At 43.7% G+C, this 25,473-nt stretch overlaps 1 protein-coding gene and 1 long non-coding RNA gene across 2 annotated transcripts in view; one reads left to right on the forward strand and one right to left on the reverse strand.

Moving 5' to 3' along the window:
- Positions 1–6,763, reverse strand: part of Fbxo28 (F-box protein 28) — a 29,631-nt gene extending 22,868 nt beyond the window's left edge. Inside the window, exon 1 of the mRNA XM_076548118.1 lies at positions 6,467–6,763. Within this exon, the coding sequence (XP_076404233.1) occupies positions 6,467–6,733 (267 nt within the window). The 5' untranslated portion in view covers positions 6,734–6,763. The remainder of the gene's footprint in view (positions 1–6,466) is intronic.
- Positions 5,809–25,473, forward strand: part of LOC121821375 (uncharacterized) — a 36,576-nt gene continuing 16,911 nt past the window's right edge. Inside the window, exon 1 of the long non-coding RNA XR_006062175.2 lies at positions 5,809–6,111. This is a non-coding gene — a long non-coding RNA (uncharacterized LOC121821375). The remainder of the gene's footprint in view (positions 6,112–25,473) is intronic.

Here is a 25,473-nt window from a genome sequence, read left to right on the forward strand (position 1 = left end):
ATGGAACTCTAGCTACAGGGAATCCAACACCTTCTGGCCTCTATAGCAACTGCATGTATGTGGCAGACACAGACACACACATATAAATAAAAGCAAAACAAATCTTAAAAAACGTTTCCTCCTTGAAGAAGTGCATGCTCGTAACTGCAGCACTTAGGCAGTGCCAGCGGGAAGACCCTGGGTTCAAGGACCCAGAGTTTGCTAGTTTGAAGCCAACCTGAGCTATACCAGACCTGTCCACCTCTGGCCTCCACATCCACATGCACATACATGAATTCACTAGTGTATGTATGCCACCCACACAGACATGTACATGACAACACCCACACACTTGCATGAAAATAAAATGTAAAATATTAAATTCATGCTGGGGTGAATTAAAAACCTAAAAAAGATCTAATCTAGTTCAGGCAAATAAGCACTACTTTTTCAGTAGTTAGTGTAAGTCACACAGAAAATCCGTTTACTTCACAATGATGTGACTTTCTATTGTTTATCTACAACAGTGAAACGTTTTAAGAACTATATTGTTTAATACACTGAAAGCGTACACTGTATCATAGACTCTGGAAGGCCCGAATGATAGATACATGGTGAATAACGGGACAGAGAGATGGGAGGATTACCAACACTGACCTTATTTCTCTCCGGTACCCACACCTACACAGGTGAACACATGCACACAAAACAGGCAAAGAATCATCTCACAGAAGAAATCAGACAGATCTGCAAGCCTTGTGCTGTCATTGGGATCTGGAATGTCTCCCAAAGTCCACATGTTAAAGACTCGGTCTCCAGCTTGGCACTGTTAGGAGCTGCCCAAAACTTTAAGAAGGGCCTATTGGTGAGTCTGAGATCACTGGAGCTGTAACTTGTTAGGGGACTGGGGAAACCCAGCTCTCTTTGTCCTTGCCTATCACAGAGCAAATAAACGCTGCTGCACCATCACCAGTGGCCTCAAGGCAGTAGGTCTGCACAGTCAAGAACTAGAACCCCAAGATTCCCCAGACAAACCGTTCTCTTCTTCAGCCTATCTCCTCCTCCTTTCTCGGGTTGACAGAAAGCTGAACAACACCTCGATAAACTGAATGATATGGATTCTTACACCACTGTACATGGTACTTTATTAATATTATAGCCTGTGCATATAAATTCAAAGATTCTAGAAGCAAAAGAAAACGTTTCATAGAGGTTTCTTCTCCCAAGCTCCTACTTCACGCATTTTGCACTTCAGATTGAATAAACGGACCATCTTAAGCCTGACCGAGCCTGCAAGCTCCCGTTTTCCTCGTATGAGATGATGGCACCTCACTGAAACTTTCTGTGATTCTCTTCTCGACTTCACTCAGTAGTTCTAACTCCCTTTCTAGCATTACTGTCCTTAACTATACTAGAGTTACTTTTAGAAGAGCCTGTTTTAAGTAAGTTTAAGCTCCATGAGGGTAGGAGGGTTCAGAGGATCCAAGGTTCGTTACCCTTGGCTACATAGCACGTTTGAAGCTAGCTTGAGCTACATGAGACTCTACTTAAAAACAACAGCAAAACCAAACCAAACCAAAAACAAAACAAAACAAAACAAAAACAAAAAACAAAACAAAAAACAAAAAAAAGGTTTGCTTGAATCCTTCATTTAAAAAAAAAATGATCTTGGAAAGCTGTGGAGATGGCCCAGTGCACCAGCTAAGAGTTAGGATTGCCAACATCCACTTTAAAAGTCCATGCTTATGCAGACAACTATAATTAAACTCAGCGGGTCATAAAAAACAAAAAAGACTTGACAGAGGGTTTGTTGGATGAAGAGCACCCATCCATGAGGGCTCCTGTATCCATCCCCTTTCAGGATATAGCTCCAGCGATCTAAGACTCACTAGTAGGCACTACTTAATTCTTGGGTAGATCCTAACAGTGCCAAGCTGGTAACCAAGTCTTTAACACTTGGACCTTTGGGAGACATCCGAGATCCAAATGATAGTACAGGGGATACAAATATATAGCTTCTTCTAGCGAATGATTCAAGTTGTTTTTCCTTCTTTTCATGTTTTGTATGCATGTGTGTTCACCTGTGTAGGCACACACGCATGCTGAGAAATAAGGTTAATGTTGGTAAACTTCCACAACCTCTCTTCCTTTATTCTTTTGAAGCACGGTCTCTTACACCCAGGGCTTCCCAATACCAGCGAGGCTCAAGGCAGCTTGTTTCAGGGATCTCTACCTTTAGAGGCTAGAATTACAAGTGGGATGTTATGCCTACCTGGCATATATGTGGGCTTTGGGGATCTGACTCCCATTCTTCTGACTGCTAAGCAAGAGTTTTAACTGAGCCCTCTGCCCAGCCCCTGTTCTGCTACTGTTCTTAGACATTTCTCCTCACCAAAGTCTGTCAATCCTAGAGAATACCAAAAATAGTTTCTTACACTTCACTGTTCTGTGGAATAAAGTTCAAGTATAGGTAGAAACTACCCAACAGCACATTTAAAACTTGATACTCCCAGATTCAACCTCATGCCAACCCTTTCAGCCAATCCTCCCAGATTATTCAGTATTTTCCAGGGTTTTTTGAAGGTAATGTTGTACCTATACTACCTGGTAAAACCCATGGTCCAGAAGAAGTTTTTCCTGCTTAACTTCAACACTCTTTTATTTTTGCTTTCTGCCTTTATTATTCTGGTGCTGTGTAAATGTGCTGGGAAGGGTATGTCCATTACGTTTCCATAATGATACTGTGACAGGACTGTTGGTTGAACTTCCTTTGTGAGTTCTCAGGAAGAATGAGCAGAAGGGAGGAACTGTCCCTACAAGACAATACTCCTTACCTTTACTTAAGTACCTGCTAGGAGAGAACTGGGAAGAAAACAAGATCCACAAAATTACAGTATACTCTGTAAACAGGGTGGTGGGTCTCAAGGTAGGTGGGACTCCTGGGGTTTCCAAGCCCCTTTCAGGACTCTGCATGGCCAAACTAGTCTCATAATGGAAAAGAGGTGACTCTTTCACCTGCTCACAGGTATCCAGTTGAGGTTTCTAGAGCAATACAGTAATACCGTGATGCATTGTAATTCTGACAGTTAGGGTGTATGCTTTGTATTCTTGCATTTTGTGGAATTGTTTAAGGTAAGCTCTTGGGATCATCAATAACCTTTAACAAAGAGTATAAAGATATACTGAGACAAAAAGGTCAAGAACTTCAGGCATACAGTGAGAAACAAAGCCAAGAAGATGCCCAATTCAAAGCAAAAGAAAAAGGCCTCTTCATTGTCCTTCATATTTCCTACTACCAACCCAATCTATAACTAAAGCTTTCTAATATGTTAAAAAACAAACAAACAAACAAACCATGAAAGGAACTATAAAGAGCAGAGTCCATACTCTAGAGTGATCTAGATAAGTGTCTTGGGACAGAGCATGGCTTTATATACTTGGTTGCTGACTGTAATATTTCTTGATTTAACATGCAGTCATATTTATGCTCTAAAATGCTAACAGTTCCACTCTATTTGCATGAGCACCACTGGAATTAGAGGGGGAACCATTGACAGTATCTCTACTATCTTCAAAATCCTCTCATATACAGAATACTGGACCCATAAGCCAAAGTAACACGTTCAAAGTTATCTCTGACATGCTCCCTAAGGGTAAAATCTCAAGTCTTACCCCTGGCTACCTGTTTCAAAGTCTTGCAGGTACTTATTAAGGGTCTGGGTGACACACCAAAGCTGCGCCAGCACTAATGTGTCTGTCTTACTGGGAAAGCAAACAACTCAAAATACATACCTTGTCATTTGAAGAGCTATATTCAGCCAAATACATTATAAGAATTAAATACTTAAAACTATTTTTGTGGAACCAGAATTTTCAGACTGCCTATGTTTGAGGAGCAAAACTTCATGTTAGAAAGAGAGCCAATTTAATAAGGTATTCAGACAGACCCTTAGAAATCAGTAGACCAGAAAATCAAATTTCAATTATTTATGGTTACAGGAGGCAAAGACTATCACCGACTAACCTGGAAAAATAATTGAAATATATTGTAGCAACTTCAGGTCAGACATCTTTTATAGAAAATACAGAATATTAAGTACTTGGATTATGTACCTGCCTTTTAAGTTAGGTGCCAGGAATAGGCAAGACTGACATCTTATAGGATGAGGCAAGAAAGAAAACTGGGAAGAAGAAAAAAAGCAAAATGTCTATCCCAACAATGAATGAGCTAGCCTATGGGTCACAGTTTTGCCTAATGGAAGCTAATTGTGTTCTTACTGTTGCTCCCTTCCGAGCTTATCCAGCCTCACTTCTCACTCTAGAAAACACAATGGAAGGAGCTGAAGTGATTTGTATAGCAGATGCCAGCACGTGCACTTAAGTCCCCTGATTTTTTGGCAAACAATTTAGGTAAAAAACAACCATTTAAATTGAAAAGATATATACAAAGAACCTAACCAGGCAATGTCTCTTTTCTATCAATTTCACAAAGATTTTAATTAAATTAATGCTGACACCTAGTGACAAGAAAGAACATCTGTATTTTGTGTTACTTGAATTGTATTTTCTGAAACCAAAGATCCATCTTAAGTCCCATAAACACCCAGTATCATTAGGTAGAGAGAGGAATGAGACCTCCTCGTTTCTAAAACTGCACGTGCAGGTATAAAGCTGGCCAGGGAGCGGAATGGGAGCACCAAAGTGACTCCTTATGAAAAATGTCTTAAACTATAAATCTGCAACACTAGGCCAGGAGAAAAAGCTTACAATAGAAAAACGAGTTATAACTGATAGAGCACTTATCTAGCAGGTGCAAGGCTGAATTTGAACTCCAGAATAGTGAAAAAACAGTAACACACACACACACACACACCACCACCACCACCACCACCAACAACAACAACAAACAAAAATGAAAGAAAGAAGACAAAAATAAGGAAAACGACTAACACGCAAATACAATTTTTCTCAACACTTAACAAAACAACTGTGAATATTCCAAGCTTTCCAAAGCCATTGTCTGGCTGACTGGCTCAATTCAATCAAATGTTATGCCCAATTGCCAAACACCATGTACATAAAGCATAAATTTTGGTCAAACACTATTCTTTATAAAATATAAAGAAATATTTCTGATTCTACATGAAATCCTAGGATGGTGCTTTGAAAATTAAGGGCACTGTATTCTGAAATACCTACTTCCAACTGAAGAAATTTTCCGTTCTGGAGACTGGCATGGTTGAACTGCTGCTGTATTGACCAGGGGAAACAGATACACAAAACCTGCCCACCGTTTGAATGAATGATTACAGCTGTTTTAAGATGATTTCCTTTGAAATGCAATTACGGTCAATTTTGAGCTGGAGGTATAGGTCTAAAATACGGCATATTGATTATTAAGAAAGCGCTCCACACAGCACATTCAGAAAGATGTCTTTGTCCTTTTATAAACAATCCCGAACACATTTGGTGACTACATCGAGCCGGCTCGCAATCACTTCAAAATGTCCACCTCCTTCAATTTCCTGACCACTTCAAGATAAATTCGCTGGAAGGAAGTGAGATATCTTCCTGAAGCAAGGCATTCATCAAATCCTCGGTCAAGCCTCTGGGATGTAGCAAAATTCCAAAGGCAATTTTTTTCCCCCCCTTTTTAAATCTTTGATAGAACGTGTTATTTTTAGGGTATAAATAAACCACTCTGACAGCGGGGGTGGCGGGTGGGGGTGGACTTGAAGCACTCGTTTAAAAAAAAAAAAAAAAAAGATTGAACGACCTGGGGGAGTAATAGCTTGTCAAGGGGCAACTTGCTCCACTGTGGATACGAAGTGTCAGGGAGGCAAAAGCCGGACTGGTCATTTCCCAGGGCTCGACTTAAGTGGCCACGCTAACCGCGGCTCGGGTTCAAGCCACGAGAGCACTTTGCAATCTTAGAACCTCCAGCGGGTTTCGCTGGGGGGGCACCGGGGCGGGTAGACCAAACCCGCTTCATCCTTTCCAACCAGGAAGCTTGCTGGGGCGGTTGGAGGAACAATACACTCTCTTCTTGCAACACCACCCGAGCCTGGCTGCGATCATCTACCTACTTGGGGGTGGTGTACTCCCCGGAAAGCCGGGCAAGGGGACCGGGCGGTAAGTCAAGGCAGGCTGCCGGCCCCCTCGGGGGAATCCCTGCTCAGCGGGGCGGCGGGCACCCAGCCCAACTCCGTTACTTCTCGCCGGCCCGGTGGGCGCGTCCCGGGCTGGGGGGGGGGCGAGGACACCTCTCTCCCCCACCCCACCCCACCCCAAGCCGCCGCCGCCGGGCAGCCGGGCGGCCGGGGCAGCAGCGCCGCGCTCCGCAGCCCGCGCCCGCCCGCCGAGGATCGCCGGGGCTCCCTCCCCAGGAACGCGCCGCCCTCGCCGGCCCTCCCCAGACCGCGGCCCGGGGGACACAGAGGCGGGGGGTCCCACGCGGGACGGGACCGGGGCGGCGGGGGGGCCTCACCAGGCGGAGCTGGCTAATTTCGTCGTAGGACATAAAGCTGAGGATGTTCTCGATGGCTACGATGGGCAGCGCCACCAGCGTGTTGTTTTGAGGCAGGTGGTCCGGAGCCAGCGCGGGCGCGGCGGGCGCCTGGGACCCCGGCTGCGGGGCCTGCGGCGGGGGCGGCGGGGGCTGGCGCTGAGCGGAGCCGGCGGCCGAACAGGACCCGCTGTCGCCGTGGCCGCCGCCTCCTTCCTCAGCCATCCGCTCCTCAGACGCCGCCGCCATCTTGGGAGTTTGAGTCCTTCCTCCACTGTAAGGGAAGCAGGGCACTTCCTGTGCGTCACTTCCTCCTTCTGCCCGGGAGGGTTTGGGGGACGGGGGCGGGGGCAGACGGAGAGGGAGGAGCTTGTGGGATGCAGACTGGAGGAGAGAGTGTACCTGCGCTTAGTGTGTGGTCCGTGGATGGAAAGGAAGGAAGATGTGCACCTCGAGAAAGGTGGTCTTTGAAATGAGCAGAGATTCTGTACGCCCCAAGAAAGGCGGTCGTCAGTCTCTTATCTGATTGGCATCCGGCTGAGGGTAGCGGAGCACGCCTTGTTCAACTGCAAGAAACTGGAGCGGGTTTATTTCAAAGCAACTCGACAAAGGGTGATAAAAAAACCCTGTTATCTTCATAAGTTTAGATGGAAATTTGTGTTTAGATCAGCATTTCCCAAGAGCCATTGTAATTTCAGCATGCAAAAAAGAGTAAAATATTGCTCTTTAAAAAGTACAAGACGGTTAGACAAGCCCTGAAAACACGTTAGTGAAATAAAAACACAGCGTCACATGCTGCATGACTACTTTTAGATGAGATGTCTCATAATAGGCAAGTCCATAGAGTCAGGGACCAGAGAGATGCCCCAGAGGTTAGAACACTTGCTGCTCTTTCAGAGATCCTGAGTTTGGTTCCCAGCACCCACACTGGGCAGCTTACAGCTGCTAAACTGAAACAGATTATTTTAGTGGTTGCTGGAAACTGGGGGACAAGGGAAGTGTGGAAGATGACTGACACTTAATGGGTGCATTGTTTCTTTTTGCGAGTGATGAGAAAGTAGAATTGGGGGCCAGCAAGATGACTTAATGGATAACGACACTTGCTACCAAAGCTTACTGCCTGAGTTTGAGCTCCAGGACTCACACAGTGTAAGCAGAGACCTGACACACACCCAGACAAAGAAATGTAATTTTAAAATGAGAGTAGAGGCCTGGAAATATGGCTCAGTGGTTAAGAGCACTTGTTCTTGCAGAAGACCTGTGGTTCATGCCAGCAAAACACTCATACACGTGAAAGAAATCTAAAGTACGTTTTAATGGAATTAAGTAGTGGTGGTGGGTGTACAACTGCATGAAAATACTAAAACCACTTTATTGTATACTTTAAAGACTTATTTTTAAATTTATGTATCTTTGTACTTATGGACATGTGAGTATGGGTATAGAAAGATACCAGAGGAGGATGTTAGATCTCCTGGAGCTGGAGTTACAGGCAGTTTGAGGTGATTAATATGGATGCTGGGACCCAAACTCATGCCTTCTGGAAGAGCAGCAGGTGCTCCAAGCCTCTAAGTCATCTCTCCAGCGCCTGAATTGTGTGACTTACCCAACAAAACAATCAATTTAGGCAAGAACCACTGAAAAGATGCTAGAACTAGAAGCCTAACACTTGGTGAGGTGCAGCACACAGGTTCAAAATAACCCCCCACGCCATACATATTAATTACAAAAAGTGAAAAGTATGTTACAGAAATTCACCGAACAGATTTGTAATCAAATGGTTAAGAATACCACCACAAGCTGTGGGAGGAACCAACATCATGTGCCTCTTACTGTGACACCCTGCCAGGGACCCAACATAATGTAGTATCTGTGCATAAAAATACTCTGCATTTGAAGCAAACGAGTTGAGGTTGGACTCTGCAGTGGTTTGGATTAGGATGCTTCCTATAGGTTCGAGTATTTGAACACTTAGCTCCCAGCTGGTGTGGTTGTCTGGGGACCCTTTGGGAGGCAGAGCCTTGCTGGAAGCTAAGTGTTCTCTGTGGAGAACTCCTGTCACTAGGGGTGAGTTTTGACGGTAGTCTCACCCAAGGTCACTTCCCTCTCCGGCCTGTGCTTGAGCCTGAAGATGTGGTCCTCTGCTTCCTGCTTGTACTGCCATGCTTGCCACTTGATGCCACGCCTCCCCACCACGGTGGACTCTTTTTTTATATCAGTTGCCCTTGAGTCGTGGTATTTTATCACAGTGACAGGGAGGTAACTAACACAGACTGGAACTCGGGAGGTTTCTGTCTCTGCCTCCCATGATTCCATTTCTTAAAGGCTTTATCGATAATGGTCAAGGTTCCAGTGCATGAGCCCCGATGAGCACACTCAAACCAGACCCATATCACAACAGGGTTGGTTAGTATTCAATATGTATTTTATGTCTAACTGTTTCTAGATGTTTGCATATTTATAATGTGTTAATTTTCTCTCCACTAATAGATTGCAATCTTACTTTTGTGCTTAGGGCATTGCTATCTCTTCAAAGAACCAGTTGCAATTTAGTCTAAATTGAAATCATTTTCTACCTAGTTTTATTTGAGTTGGAAGCTTTCTTGATGGGTTAAGTTGAAATAGAATTTCTGTAAGTGGAGTCATGCTTTAAGTACGTTGTGGGAACTGCCACTTAAAGGAAATACACAGAGAACAGTGTGTTTCACTCATAAACAGTGACTTATCATTCTCTCACTGAATTCATGTATTTTGTTAATCAACCCATTACAAGCTGTTGTTTGTATGAAGTGATCCTACAAACAGCCATCCTAGTCCCTTAACTCTCCATATGTGGACAACTGGTCACTAGTCAGATCTGTTAGTCTGAACAACAGGATACGAGTTTGGGGATAATTTAAAGAAGTTCTTGCCAGTCAGCTCACTCATTTTTTTTCTCTCTTTATGTGCACTAGATTTCCACCCTTACATTTCCCATGCTTGTTTGGGGGTATTATTATTGTTGTTGTTTTGGAGGCACTCAGGATTGAACTCACAGCCCCGTGTGCGCTAGCCAAGTACTCCACCATCCAGCTATAGCAACAGCTTCTACAAATTGTTCATAAAGAGAGTTTCAGAGCAAATGATAGTTTTGCTTTAGTTTTTAAAAATCAATCCTTATATTGGATATGCTTCCCAACCAGAGCAAATATGTGCACTCTTAGGAGAAGTTCCAAATCCCAAGTGTAGTTTTAGGTCAGCCAGCTATCAAAGGTGCTTTACGAGACAGTGGATTCAAGTGCAGACGGACACATACTTCCCAAAAGCCACGTTTCCAATTCCACATTTGTGAAGCTATGAAAGAGAATACTATCTTCCTCACACAGCCGATACAGAATAAACAGAGACAGTGAGTGAGGGGTGCCTTTAGTTTGTTTATTTACGCAGTTTGGTGATGGGGATGGAATCCAGGAACTTGCGTATGATAGACAAGCACTCCCCCGCCTTACTTGTCTATCAGTTTATTTTGCTGTGCTTTGTGAGGTAGGGATTCTCTGACCTCAAGCTTGCAATCCTCGGACATGCTGAGTCACTATCTGAATAGTGGATACAAGCTTTCACCACCATGCACAGCTACAGATGAGGTCTTGTATTCTTCTGATTTAAAGCATCAAAACCAACTGGCTATTGTGCCGACACTGTGTGTCATTGCATCCACTCCTTTCCCATCTTTCCGTCTTTCTGATCAGGGTGTGTGTTGGGGGATAGGGTGAGCCTGGGTGTGGTGGAAGGTGATGAGGGGAGAGCTGACTTGTTCAATTGCATTTCCATACGGAGTTGGGTTCATGTATAAAAGAGAAAACTATAACCATACCCCCTTTCGGCTACACGCTAGCAGATTTGTAATGTATTTAGAAGGAATAAAGTTTGAACTCTCGTCTTAAACAATAAGAGACTTCGTGTTTTTGTGAATTGCAATCACCTACATTTTTAAAAAAAGATTTATTATTTTTATTTGATGTGTGTGTTTTGCCTGTATATATGTCTGTACACCATTTCATGCAATGCCTGCAAAGGCCAGAAGAGGATGTCAGATCCCCCTGGAGCTGGAGTTACAGTTGTGAGTCGCCATGTGGGTGCCAGGAATTGAACTCGGGTCCTCTGGAAGAACAGCCAGTGCTCCTCACTGCTGAGCCATCTCTCCAGCCCCACATATGTTTTCACAGATCCATCTTTTGGGACTGAGGAGATAGCTCAGCTGGTAAACTGAGTTTGCCAAGCAAGCACGAGAGCTTGAGTTTAGATTCCCAGGGCCCACGTAATAAGCCAGGCGCTTCAGCATCCTGGCAGCTGGGAGCTAAAGACAGGAGGAATCCTGGGCTTGGTGGCTTAGCCACTCTAGCCCCAGGATCAGTGAGAGGTATTGTCTCAAAGAATAAGGTGGAAAGCAGTTGAGAAAGACAGCCAACATTGACCTCTGGCCACCACATACACGCACATTTGTACGTGCACATGAATGCACACGCACCCCCTACACGCACAATCTTTTAACTAGATGAGGCATTTCCTGTCTTTGGCAATATTTAAACTTGTATTATTAAATGCATTTTTAAAAAATTAAAGTTTTAACTCCGGAGGAAGAATCCACGAAACTTTCAATTCAGGAAATGTTGCTGGCTGCCAGAAGGCTAAAACACCAGGAAGGGGCAAGAATATAAATAATGTTTCTTGCAACTGGGGAAGCTGGGAATCTGGCTGCAATATCAGCTCCAGAGAGAGCAGCTGAATTGATCTTGTTGGTCTGGCTGGCTTCTTCTCCTTATTTCTCTAAGAGAATTCTTCCTGAAGTTGTCGATTCAGATAGAGACTCAGCTAACAGTGCTCCCTGCCTTTAGAGAGGTGTGCAAACACAAGGCGCAGGGACATGCACATAGAAGGGGCTCCTTCTGATCTCCAAGATCAGAGAAAGTGCCACAAAGAGGTTCACTGAGAAAGCCTCACAAAGGAGGCTCACAGAGAGTGTCACAAAGGAGGTCATACATTCACTGTGGCCTCAAGGGATGGAGGTGTTATCTTTTGGTCACTGTGACGAAATGGGTGAAGCAGTCAGCTTATAAAGAGGGAGCGTTTATCTTGGCCGCCGCATCTGAGCTCTCAGTACATGCTTGGTTGGTCCTATTGCTTTGGGCTTGCGCTGGCACACCCATGAGACCGAGTAAGTTATAAAGACTGGAGAGTTATTTCATAGTTCTAAGAGCATTTTAGTGGAAGGTAGGAAGGAACAATAAGTTGATATTTGAATCTCCGTATTTCAATTTAACTGCAGACCAAGTAGGCACAATCTGTCCCTGTGTCCTCTTGTTAAAGATCAGGTATTGCTTGGAACTGTGGCCAGAAATTACCACCGGAAGCGCTTGAAGTGTTTATTTAAAATGAAGGTTCCCAGGCCTTGCTCCAGGCCCACCAAATCAGAACCTATAGAAATCCTTTCACTTTTCCCCTGAGATCCTCACTGTACATGAGCCCACATCAGTTTCATGAGCACACTAGAGAGTCCAGCTTTTTATTTTTGCATTTGCCTCCCACCACCAGTGAGAGTTGCTGTTTATAGGTTGTATAATTGCCCAGTCCAGTTCACAGTACCACAGAGCTCAGATTTCCTGAGCAGCTAAGAATATTTCTTCTTTTTTGCCACTTCTTCTTGCTTTCAGGCAATGCCCCCGCCCCCCAGCTTTCATAAAGCTCCAGGAAAGAAATAGAAATACATCTGCCTTTTTTGTTAAATAAATGCTTAATGTCCTCCTGTGTGGATACGTAGTTCTCACAGCCTTGTCTCATTTGTCTCCGAATACTCAAGTGTGTGGCATGATGCACTGGAATAGTAGAAGTTGATAATAATCTATGGATTTGGGCCTGGGGAGATGGATCAGTGGATAAAAGTGCTTGCTGTACAATCCTGTTGATGTGAATTTGATCCCTGAACCCATGTTAAGAAAAGTCAGATGGGGCTGGAGAGATGGCTCAGCAGTTACGAGCACTGATCGCTCTTCCTGAGTTCAGTCTCAGCACCCACATGGCAGCTCACACCTGTCTGTAACTCCAGTTTCAGGGTGCCCGACACCCATGGCAATGCACATAAAAATAAGATAAAATATCCAGAAAAAAAAAAAGTCAGATGAAGCCAGGCAGTGGTGGTACATGCCTGCCTTTAATTCCAGCACTGGGAAGGCAGAGGCAGGCAGATCTCTGTGAGTTCAAGGCCAGCCTATGGAGTGAGTTCCAGAACAGCCAGGCCACTGAAAAACCCTGTGTCAAAAAAACTAAGAGAGAGAGAGAGAGAGAGAGAGAGAGAGAGAGAGAGAGAGAGAGAGAGAGAGAGAGAGATCAGATGCACTGACGTGTCTGTAATCCCAGAACTCCTAGCATAAAAAAAAAAAGAGAGGCAGAGAAAGGAGAATTAGCTGGACGTTCCTACATATAACACAATGTCAGAAACAAGAGAGACCCAGCTTCAAAACAAGGTAGGAGAGGACCAATCCCTGAAAAGTTGATCCGTACTTGCCCACTGTAGTATGAACACACACACACACACACACACACACACACACACACATACACACACACACACACACACACACACACACATACACACACACACTTTTATGAATTTGTTGATGGAATGCTTGGTCATTAGTCATTGATCTAGAAAGGTGATGGGTGTCCTGCTAACAGTGGAAGGCACAATGATCTACCGTTTTCAAGGCAGTGATAAAGTTGCTGTCAGCAGTATGGATCACAAATGATCGGTAATCTGAAGGACATTATTCTCCAAGCCAAGTTCTAACCAACACAGCTTCAGGGTCACAAATGTTTCTGACTTAAGATTAATTAAAAAGTTCTGTCTACTGAATCTTTGACAAAAGAATATGGTCCCAGAGATTACATGTCTCATAAACTGCTTAATTTTTTTCTCTAAATGTGACATCATTGTTTGGGCTGTTAAACCATAAATAATGGTTTAGCAGATGGGATGATTCTACAGCGTTAAATTGAAGGTAATCCCTACCAGGTCTCTAGTGTCTTCTGTCTGTCCTGTACCACCACTGGGGGCTTATTTTGGACTCCAACATCAAAAACAGGTGCAATAGGAACACATGAAAAGGCAGATCAAGCTAAGTGAGTCCACCATATATCGGGACAGGAAAAGCTAAGAGCTGATAAAGGTGGGATGCAGAGCTGGAGGCATGAAATAAAAGAAGTTTATAGAAAAAAAACTAGAGTTGGAGGTGTCTGAAATATTTCCCCCTCCTTTTTAAAAAAGTTAAATTACTTTCATTCAGCGTGTAAGTTTGTGTTTGTGTGTGCGTATGTATGCATGTACATATAGGCAGGCACACACCATGGCGTATGTGCTGAAGTCAGAGACATCGTGCAAGAGCCAGGTCTCTCTTTCTCCTATGTGGATCCTATGATTTGAACACAGGTTGCCAGCAATGGCGGCAGGCCCCTTTACCTACTCGGCCATTTTGCAGGCTCTGAAATATTTCTTGATTTGGCTGATGGGGTCTGAACTAATAGTTATGGTTTGCATGTGAACGTATCTTAGAAAACAGAGGCCGTGAGAGTCCTATAGAGAGCGAGATGCCTCCTTTCCTGCCCAGGTTCTGAGCTTCTTACAGCATTATTTATTCTGAAATGTAAAAGAATTATTGCCCTTGGAAGGTATTGTTATGCACAGCACTGTTACAAATGCTAGGTGCACCCAGGTAGCACACAATCCGAGTGTCACTCAAATGGCGTTAGTGTATCAGTTATCTTTTATGCTAACTAAAGTAAGGTCAAAGGTCGGGATAAAGGACATTAGGTACAACCTAGAGGAAAATTTGCCCATTAGGATGGAGTCTCCAGCAATCCAGTATCATAAGGGGCTTCACAGTCTTAACCACGTTATTCTTTGTTGTTGTTGTTTTTAAACTTATTTATTAAGTATACAGTGTTCTGCCTGCATGTGTCCCTGCAGGTCAGAAGAGGGCACTAGATCTCATTACAGGTGGTTATGAGCCACCATGTGGTTGCTGGGAATTGAACTCAGGACCTCTGGAAGAGCACTCAGTACTCTTAACCACTGAGCCAGCTTTCCAGCCCCACCATGTTATTCTTTTCACAGGACATTTTGCCTGGTAGTTGGGAGCACTATTTGTCAGAATGACAGTTTAGCAAGTCATCACCGAGAGTACTCAGCCACAAATGGGATAATATCACCCTCCCTACAAAAAAGGGGTATGTGTACAAAGATCACCAAAGAAGAAGGGGTGTTGATGGTAAGAGCCAGAGGTCCAGAAAGAACAGAGCACACCAGTGTCCACTGGACATGACAGGAAGCGATGGTAGGAGCCAGAGATCCAGGAAGAGCAGAGCACACCAGTGTCCTCTGGACATGACAGGACCACTGCACTCATGAACTTACAGTGACTGTGATTGTCTGTACAAGACCAGCACAGGATCGAGCCAGCTGACATTCCAGCATGGGCTGGGGAGAGGCTCAGGAGCCCCCATCACGGTATTGACAAGTGAGAGCTTTTGGAGGAGGGAGAGTCACTTTTTTTTAAGGGAGTGGCCTCTAGCAGATTATCATGCTCCAGTCGATGGCCCTAAACCCCCGGGTACATGGGCAATACAAATTTGACTCAGTGGGTTATACAAAAAATAATAAGGGATACAGAGTTAGGAGGGGCTAGGAGTGGATATAAAAGGAGTTAGATATAAAAGGATGAATATGAAAATACATTTTATGTAAGTATAAAATTCTCAAATAATTAATGAAACATTATATTTAATAATAATAAATCTCTGCAGAGAGCAGGAGGTGATGGGCTGATGAGAAAGGCGTAGGTTCCAGGCTGGACTCTGATACTAAATGTGGATTTGCAGCAACCAGGACAGGAAGGGATCTAATTTTATGTTGGAACCTGCAAGATAAAAGAAACAGGAGGGTCTTGTACAACACAGTGATACTACGTAACTTGTCATCAGTTTGGCCGTTGTCTGAGAGGGGAATGCTTCCTTGAAGGTCTTAACCACTGGGTCTCCTGGCCTGTTTCCTACTCTGTTTTCTTCTCTTGTTGCTCCTATTGTATGCCACACAGTCCCTCCCATTTCCATGCTGGAGATTGAACCCAGAGCCATATGCACACTAAGCTACATTCACAGTCTCACAGTTCATTTGCTGGGTGTCGCTGGATAGATGATTGCGCGGTGACACCCTGAGTCTGTGCTAATAAAAAGTTAACCTTGAATCAGGGGGTGGAGCCACCGACTACTTGACAAGAATTAGTCATAGAGACTACAGAGGACCCAGCATACAGATAGAGAGACACAGGAAGGAGTGGAGAGTGACTTGGAGATATGCTGGTTTTTTGGTCATTTTTTTTTTGGTCTGAGAAGTGTGAAGAGAAGGTCATGTTTCACTCCAATATCTTTATTGGTAATAGAACAGCTACGGTAATACAATAGATGGGCTATTGAAATACCTCCATATGACCACACATTGGGACTTCACAGAATTCAGTCTAATAGCCCGAGAGTTGAGTTGCTGGACAGGCTTTGGTTACATGGCCCCTCAATCTGGTCTCAGGTTGAGGATGTATAGGAAATGAGACAGACAGATGCTCCTCTTCACAAGAAGAACAGATCTGCATTCTTCGTTACTTCTTTCTACCGCTGTCCTCTCCTTGATCTATCAATGCAATCATTTTAACGCCATTTAAGGAAACAAGTTTTTTCTCCCTCTGCCTTCAGATGCCTTAAATACTATCTTGATCCACTCTACACCTGTAATTCACCAAGTAAACCAAGTCAGGCTCAGATTTCCCTTCTGCTACCTCGTATTACTTGAGAACATTGCTACCTTGTGAGCGCCTGGAAGAACCGGGTTGTGGTTCTTTAATAAGAGGGATGAGTGGAATGAAAAACGTATACTTAGGGGAAAATCAATTGGTGGACTGGAGATTATATTGACTCTTTCAAGTCACGGTGACGTCATTTGGTGCCCTAAATTAGTGGTTACCAAATCATCAGTGCTTATTAAAGACAAAGTTTCCTGGGTACCTCCCTTGGAGATTAAGGTTCAGTGGATCTGGCTGGTCTGGGTCCTGGGAACCTGTGTATTGAACTAAAAGGAAGTCTTGGGTCTCAGCAGGTTTGGGAAACTCTGAATTAAATACATTGCTGAATAGTGGCCTCAGGAGCTGAGAATACATTTTATTTGGTAACATATTTTTTCTTATGAAAATGTATTGACTCAAAATTAAAGGAAATTTTATTTTATTTTATTTTATTTTTCAAGACAGGGTTTCTCTGTGTAGCTTTGCACCTTTCCTGGAACTCGCTTTGGAGACCAGGCTGGCCTCGAACTCAGAGATCCGCCTGCTTCTGTCTCCCAAGGATTAAAGGCGTGCGCCACCACCACCAGGCAAGGAAATTTTAAATAATCTACTTCTATTTCTACCATGCTAATATATCAGTTCCACTTTTCTGTAATTCCTTATAACTCTATTCACATGTGTATATAAAGACAAAAGAATGCAATTTCAGATTCTTCTAGGCTTTCTTCTTTCTTTCTTTTTTTTTAAAAAACAGGCTGACTTTGAGTTTGCTGTATAGCCAAGGCTGACCTTGTTCTTCTGAAGTGCCCCCCACCATGCCAGGTTAACATGGTGCTGGGGAATGGAACCCCAAACCCTGTAAATGCTGGACAAGCACTCTACCAACCAAACTACATCCCTAGTCTCCATCCTTTATATTAAACACCAGGAATACTTTTCCTTTGATGTCACATAAAATTGGTGACTTAACCTATTCAGGTTGCTGTCACAAAGGTGTTATAAAGTGCGTGGTCCACCAGCACCAGAACTGTGTTTCTCACAGCTCTAGAGGCTGGGAAGTAGATCAAGGAGCCAGCAGACTTACTGTCTGGAGACAGCCCACTTGGTTTCATGGATGGCGCCTTCTCATCAGGTCCTCCATAGTAAAAGGGAAACACAAAACTTCCTTGGGCCTCTTTTTGTTGTTGCTGTTTTGTGTTTTGTTTTATGTTTTCAGATAAGGTCTTCCTACGCTGTCTTGACGTGCTATGTAAACCAGGCCGGCCTCGACCTCACAGAGATCTGCATGCTTCTGCCTCCCAAGTAGTGGAATTAAAGATGTACACTACCATATCATGCTCTCTTGGGCTCCTTTAATAAGGCACTAATCCTTTTCATAGGACTCCATGCTTATGAGGTAATAACTTTCTAAGACCCTCACCTTCGTGTGTGTGTACATGTTCATGTATGTGCATGTGGAGTTCAGAAGTTTGATATCCATTGCCTTTCTTAATGTCTGTCAATTTTATTTATTATTATTAATAATAATTTTTGTTTTGTTTTTGAGGCAGAGTCTCTCTACTTGTCCTTGGCTGTACTGGAATTCACTATGTAGATCAAGCCAGCCTTGAATTCACAGAGACCCTCCTGCCTCCTGAGGTTGGGATTAAAGGTGCACACCACCATGCTTGGCCTTTATTTTTGAAGTTACATATATAAATTACATTTTTATACTTTGTGTGTGCATGTGTGGGTGTGCATGAATGCATATGTGCACACATGCACTCACATTTGTTGCTGTGGCATGGATATGGTGATCAAAGAACAATTTGCAAGAGTTGGTTCTTAGCCAAGTGATGGTGATGCACACCTTCAATCCCAGCACTCAGGAGGCAGAGGCAGGCAGATTTCTAAGTTCAAGGCCAGCCTGGTCTGCAGAGTGAGTTCTAGGACAGCCAGAGCTACACAGAGAAACCCTATCTGGAAAAACAAAACAAAAAGCAAACAGAAGAGTTGGTTCTTTCCTCCCACCATGTGGGTCGCAGCGATTGAACTCATGTTCACAGGCTTGGCAGCAGGGCTTGAGACAGGGTCTCCCACTGAACCTGGAGCTTACTGATTCAGCTGGACTGACGGGCCAACAGGTCCTCAGGATCCTCTTGTCCAGCACAGGAGTTACTGGTGTGCACCACTGCACTGGGCTTCTTGTACAGATGCTGGGCATGCAAACGCTGGTCCTCATGCTCACACAGGGAGCACTTGACCAGCGGAGTCATTTCACCAGCCTCTGCCGCCTTTCAGTATTATCCTGTTGGTGATTAGGTTTTGACATACGAATTTTAGGAGAACACAAATACTCAGACAACAGCAATCTATAATTAATAACAGTATCTATAATTAATCTGTCTATTTACCAAGCATTTAGCAACATTTTTGTTGTATTTAAGTTTTTGTTGACATTATAAATGATGTAATAGTATAACTTTTTGCAGTACTGGGGATAAATTTTTGAATAATTTTCCTGGAACATTATTAATAAGTCGACAAGTCTTACTATCTTAAATTCAGATTGATTAATATTGGGACACAACATACTTCATCGCTGATAGAAATTGGGCAACTGGTTTCTTTCTTAAAATGCTTATAAACCTCCTGCAATACGTTTCCTCCACATCTCCATATTTAAAAGTGCCTTTCTTTTATTTGTGTAACAGCTATTTGGTGGCACACAGTCCCAGCCAAGATACTGCGGGCTGCAGAAGAGAAAAGGCCCCTGTGGAGACAGTAGTCGGGGTGCAGGGGCAAGGCCGTCTCCGACAGCAGCAGCGGGATGCGTGGTGTGTGGACTGTGCAGAGCTGGAGTGGCTTTGGAGGGTGTGGTAACCAGAAAGTGAGGTCATGCTGCGACCTGAATGGCAAAGAGGGGCCCAAGTGCAAGGTTGTGTCAGAGTTCTTCCAAGAAGCAGAACCGTAATAATGCACGCAGACACACAGATGGATAGGTGTGTGTGTGCATATACATGGCCGTTCACAACTGAGAACAATTTTATCACACAAAAAGTTGGTGCCTCTCTGTAGTTCATTTCTATTTTTTTAAATCCCTCTACCACAGCAGCCATTGATACTCATTTTCTTTCTGTAATGGTCCTAAAGCTTTTGTTTGTTTGTTTGAGATAGGTTTCACTCTGTAGCCCAGGCTGGCTTGGTATTTGCTATGCAGCCCAGGCTGGCCTCAAACACACGTCAATCTTTCTACCTTAGCCTCCCATGTGCTGGGTGGTAGGTGTGAGACATTATGGCTGGCTGTCCTGGAATTTTGAATTAATCAAATTACAAACACCAGGGAAACAGACGAATTAGATATCATACATTGTCTGGGACAGGCCTCACTTCATTTCTGTCGCCCAGGATCTTGTGTATCCTAGGCAAGTGTTCTACCACTAACCACACCCCGGCACCTGGTTTGTTTGTTTGGTTTTTGTTTTTGTTTTTTGCTTTTGTTTTTGTTTATTGTTTTCAGTTTTTTGTTTTGTTTTGTTTTGTTTTTTGAGACAGGTTCTCACTATGTAGTTCAGGCTAGTGTGGAGCTCACTGTGTAACCCAGGCTGCCCTGCATCATGAGAGTCTCTCGCCTCTTCCAAGTGAACGCTGATATTACACCAGGCTGCCCTACATCATGAGAGTCTTTCGCCTCTTCCAAGTGAATGCTGATATTACACCAGGCTGCCCTGCATCATGAGAGTCTCTCACCTCTTCCAAGTGAACGCTGATATTACACCAGGCTGCCCTACATCATGAGAGTCTTTCGCCTCTTCCAAGTGAATGCTGATATTACGCCAGGCTGCCCTGCATCTTTCCCAAGTGAACGCTGATATTGCAGGCAGGTGCCGTCAAGCCTTGCTCACATTTTTTTTCTGCTTTGAAGTCTTCACTCTTTCTAGATAATGATAGGAATCTCAAGTCCTGTCCTAAGAGACTGTGTGTGGACCCATGGTTCCTAATTTCTGAGGGCCTTCAGAGCCAACCTTTCTCTGTATTTTCTGCATCCTAACAGGTCCTTTTGAGCATTACTTTAAAAAAGTTTTACAACAAAAATATGCATTTCCCTTTTCCCAAATATGAATTGTATTGTACCATTGTAATGTGAGTTCATACCTCTGTCACTCTTGAGAACCACGCGTCTATTCTAATGATCACAGGCTAACCAAAGACACTGACCTGCTACAGGATGCTCTGGAAGGGCAGGGTAGCATTCCCTCATCCTACCTCTCCTTAAGTGCTTGCCTTTTATGGATACCAAATATTTAACGATCCCAAACCAAAGCAATTACTCATGTCTTTGTTTTACGTCCCTTAGCTTCCTGATATTATTTTTAATAGCTCCTCCATAACCATCTAACAGCTTCATTTCTAAAAGGTCACTGGGCTCCAGGAAATAATGACCATTTAAGTAGGCTAGCCAATGACTTCAAATAGCTGCGTGGGGCAGGACAGTCCCCAGCTGGGCTGTTGAGGTTGGCAATGGAACACTTAGATTTCACAGCAGAGATTTAAAAATAATCATGTTGCAGCCACATAAAGAGAAGATGTAAGTGTTGGAATCTAGTGTGCTTTAATAGTGAAATCGCAGCATGTAGCATGTGCGCACACACGTGCACACACATACAGAGGAAGTTTAATCTAAAGGAAGCAGTTTATTTCTTTAGAAAACTACACCCTCCTTTCCTTCTCTCTCTTCTGTGTGGAGTGTATGAGTTCATGAGTATGTGTGCAGGACAGAGATCAACGTCAGGTGTCTTCCTCAGGTGCTTTCCACTTCATCGTTTGATACAAGGTCTGTCCCTGAACCTGGAGCCCGATTTAGCTGGCCAGTAAGAACCAGAGATCTACCTGTCTCCACCTCCCCAGCGCTGGGGTTACAGATGCATTCCACACTCTTGGTTATCCGGATCACACTCAGGTCCTCAAGTTTACACAGCAGACCGTTTTCCCACCAAGCCGCCTCAGCTCCTTGCTCTTCCTAAGACCCACACCCTAAGAGCACCTTCAAACTTCATCTTCTCTCAGGGCTCAAGTCTCACAGCGTCTCCACGCACACACGGCCAAGCAGCAGGCAGCCAGAGCAGGACGATTTTTCTTCTTCAGATTGAGAAATAAAAAGAAAAAGGAGAGTCGGGGTGGTGGTACATTCCTTTATTCTCAGCACTCGGGAGGCAGCGATGGTAAGATCTCTGAGTTCGAGGCCAGCCTGGTCTACAGAGTGAGTTCCAGGACAGCCAGGGCTACACAGAGAAAATCTGTCTTGAAAAAAACAAAAACAAAAACAAAAGAGAGAAAAGATATTCTAAGAGTCACTCTAAAATTGGCGCAGGGGCTGAGTGAGCAGCAGTGAGCTGTTAGCATTGTTTCATGTTTTTTTCTCTGTCACATGTTTTTGTAATGGTGACTTTGTTACAGGGTTCCTTCTGGGAGAACAGGGAGTTGATACAACGTCTCCAAGTATATGGGAAATTTGCCTCTCGTTTCAAGAGCACTGTGTCATGTAAAAATGGGTCACATATTTTTCCTTTGTGCTGGAATTTGTTAACTCATAGTCAAGCTTTATGATTGCCTTATGAACAAGAGTTTACAGCTTTCACTTCGTCCTGAGTTTCCTTGTGCTCTTAAAAATTATATTCTCTTCATTCTGCTGAATACACTTATTTTTATCACTATGGGTTATTGCAGAAGAATTCTGATACTTTACATTGTTTTTGTAGACAATGACATATGAATAAATAAAGTAAAATTTTGAAAGGGGAAACTACTCATTTTAATAGGAACTTTGGGGCCTGTTTTTTGTTTGTTGGTTTTGGGGTTTTGGTTTTTTGAGACAGGGTTTCTCTATATAACAGCCCTGGCTGTCCTGGAACTTGCTTTGTGGACAAGGCTGGCAGAGAACTCACAGAGGCCTTCCTGCCTCTGCCTCTTGAATGCTGTGATCAAAGGTGTGTGCCACCATGCCTGTTGAATTAACAGGTGATTTACTATAATTTAACTTTTTATTGGAAGCAGTCTATTTCAGTGTTGTACTGCACCCGCTCTGAATTCTAGCTAGTGACAAGATCAAATCTTTCCTAATACCAGGGCAGCATAATGAGACCTTGTCTCAAAAAACCAGACCAAATTAAAACAACAACAAAGCCAAAACAATGAAAAATTTCCTATTATCCTGATGGATCTAAGGTACTTAATCTGTGCCCCAGTTTCCTTGCATGCAGTAACAAAAATAACACCTTTTTTATTAAATTGGATTAAAAGCATTCAGCACATAGAACTGTGGCTGGCATTCAGTTTGAGGTGAACATTCTAGGTGTTCGGAACCACTGCTAAACTTTTCCATCTTTTCTTGTGAGACAGGAAGCTCAGACTCTCGATCATTTTGAATTAAAAAAAGTTTGGTCTTTACTTCTGGCTCTTAAGAGATAACCACCACCTCCTTGGGATTTCCTGAGTTGCAGGAGTGATTGTGTTAGTCACGGGGAGCCCCCTCAACCACACCTGAGTTAACTAAGGAACTGGCTCATTTCAGGTCCATACAGTTTCAGAATCTGGGGTACTATACTGGAAAGACCAACCATGTGATTAACCAGGGTTAGAGCTTTCAATTCGACCTTCAGGAAAGAGACAAGGTTAGTGTTTGAAGTCACTCAATCACGTGGCCAGTGACCCAGTGAACCACTCAGTTGTTATGAAAAGCTGATGAAATCTCTAGCCATTGAAGTTCAGGTTTACTTCTAGCTCATGATCATATCGATGGACCAGAAGGCTGACACATCCTGACTCTATAGAAAGAGCCCAGCACTTAGGAAGCTGAGCAAAGAGATTCTTGAGTTCAAGGCCAATTTGAGTTCTGAAGTGAGTTTGAGGCCAACCTGGATACATAGCAGGGCTTGGTCAAACAGTAAAACAGCAACAACAACAACAACAACAGCAGAAAACAAACACACAGATGAATGAAAAACAAATACACAGGAAAAAAACCACAACTAAACAAAATGAAACTCAGGACAACTCCAAAGATCATGACCTGCCAGAGACCAACACAGCAACAACAGAGCAGAGGAGAGGTTAATAAAGGAGTTTATAGAGAATATAGACAGCGTTGCTTTTTGAGGGAACAGAGGCAACACTTGTCTTGGCATTTATGGATGTGTCAAAATGTTTTGAGTTTCTTTTTTTCCCTTTCCCCGGACTGCGGAAAGTAAATTGACGTAACAGGCAACCGATGAAGAGGGAGGTGACGTCATTTGTTTCAGGTCAGAGGTCAAACCAAGACTTGAAGTCTGTCGGGCTCCACAGAAGCCCATGAACGCCCCGACCTCCACTCATTTCGTTTTGCTTCCCCATTGGCCTGGCAGCTCCTGGGCACCAGCCTTGGACATGCTGTCTTTGGGGGTGGTCCTACACATTGGTTGCTCTCCCAACATGCACAGCATGGATGAATGACCCTTATGTCTGTTTCTACCAGACAAGTTGGTGGACGGCTGCTTGTTCACATCAAAGCTCACACACACTCAGGGTTAGTGGAGATATCTGCAGGAATATCTTTGGACTAGACCCAAATATCGAAAACCTAAACTGAGATTGCCATTAGAATCCATTAGAATCCAGAAAGACACGTTACAAGCACTATAAGTGTTAAAACCCAGTTTCCTCCCCATTTACATTTAAACAGGTCTGAGAGCTGAAATGTCACTGAAGCCTGAGCTTTGGAGTGGCAGTGAAGAGCCGTCCTCATTCAAGAACAGGGCATCGAGCTGGTCCCCATTAGACTGACCCAGGGAAAATGGCTCAGTCCTCCCAAGCTTCCACGTCCTACACAACAATCATAAAAAAAACCCTCCAGTGTAGTGCTCTCCCCGGAGATCATAAAAAAAACCCTCCAGTGTAGTGCTCTCCCCGGAGAGTCGAGGTGGCAAACAACAGAACTGTCTTTAATGTAAAGGAAATTTCATTAGGTTAGGCTAAGAAACCATCAAATGAAAAATGATGTGTTCTTAGCATTATCTAGAGTCAGTTGTTGGTCGTAGTTCGTTTGAAGTGGGTTATTTTATGGCTGCATTCTAAACTCCTGCAGGAAATGGTTCTTGTCAGGATGCTTGACACACCCTTACCACACAGCACTGGGTCTGACAGTATCACCTTCATCTTTATAGCTTGGAAAAAAACAAACAACACTTCCTCTAAGTATTTACATAGCACACAGCATTCTTTCATCTGCTAACCACTGGTCTCAGCGTGCATATTTTGAATATTATTATTATTATTTTTTTTTTGACACAAAGAACTGCTGAATGCCACTTTAGTGTTTTCCTTTGCTGGTAATTATGTCTATTGCTTCTATTTCTACTTCTATTTCTCCTTCTTTCTCCTCTCTTTCTCTTCCTTCTTCTTTCTCCTCTTTCTCCTTCACTCTTCCTCTTCCGCCATCCCCCCCCTCCTCTGTCTTCTTTGTACAAATGCCATTTTTTTTTTAAAGGATAGAGAACACCACACAGACCATTCAATTTCTCCTTGAAGATGTTATAGCAGCATTAAGTATTTCTTGGAAGAAGACAGCTCCCAGACAATCAGAAAGTAAACTAATTATGGTACCAGGGTGAACACTCAGGAATGTGAGTCCAGAGCGGTGGTACCATAAGTCCCAGGAGATTCGGTTCTAGGCTTAGGCAATTGTATTCCTTTAACAGGACCAGGAATTCTCCAAATGCTGCAGAATTAAGATTTCTTGGGACTAGGGTTTTGGCTGCCCTTAGACTCATGTATTTTCTCTTCCTTGCTAAAAAGTATCACTGACCCACTGAGCACCACTTAAGCCGGATGAAGGCAAAATGCCAGCAGAGTCTATGTCATATGAGGTGATGGGCTCCTCAGAGGGGAGCTGGGTGGAGTTACATGTCACCCAACAGAGTACTCATTTTGACATCCTGTCTTATACCTATTTCCCTGACCCTCTTCTGAAAAACAGCACACCCTGAAGAACTTCAGCATGAAGTAGGTGGACAGAACGGGCTTAGGGACAGTGGGGACTAGGGAGACACTCTGCCACTAGTGTCTATGCCTGGGTGAAGCTGAATAAGTCTTTGTCGAGTGGCTGAATAAAAA

This window comes from Peromyscus maniculatus, chromosome 11 (assembly GCF_049852395.1).
Source record: "Peromyscus maniculatus bairdii isolate BWxNUB_F1_BW_parent chromosome 11, HU_Pman_BW_mat_3.1, whole genome shotgun sequence".
NCBI classification, from domain to species: domain Eukaryota; kingdom Metazoa; phylum Chordata; class Mammalia; order Rodentia; family Cricetidae; genus Peromyscus; species Peromyscus maniculatus.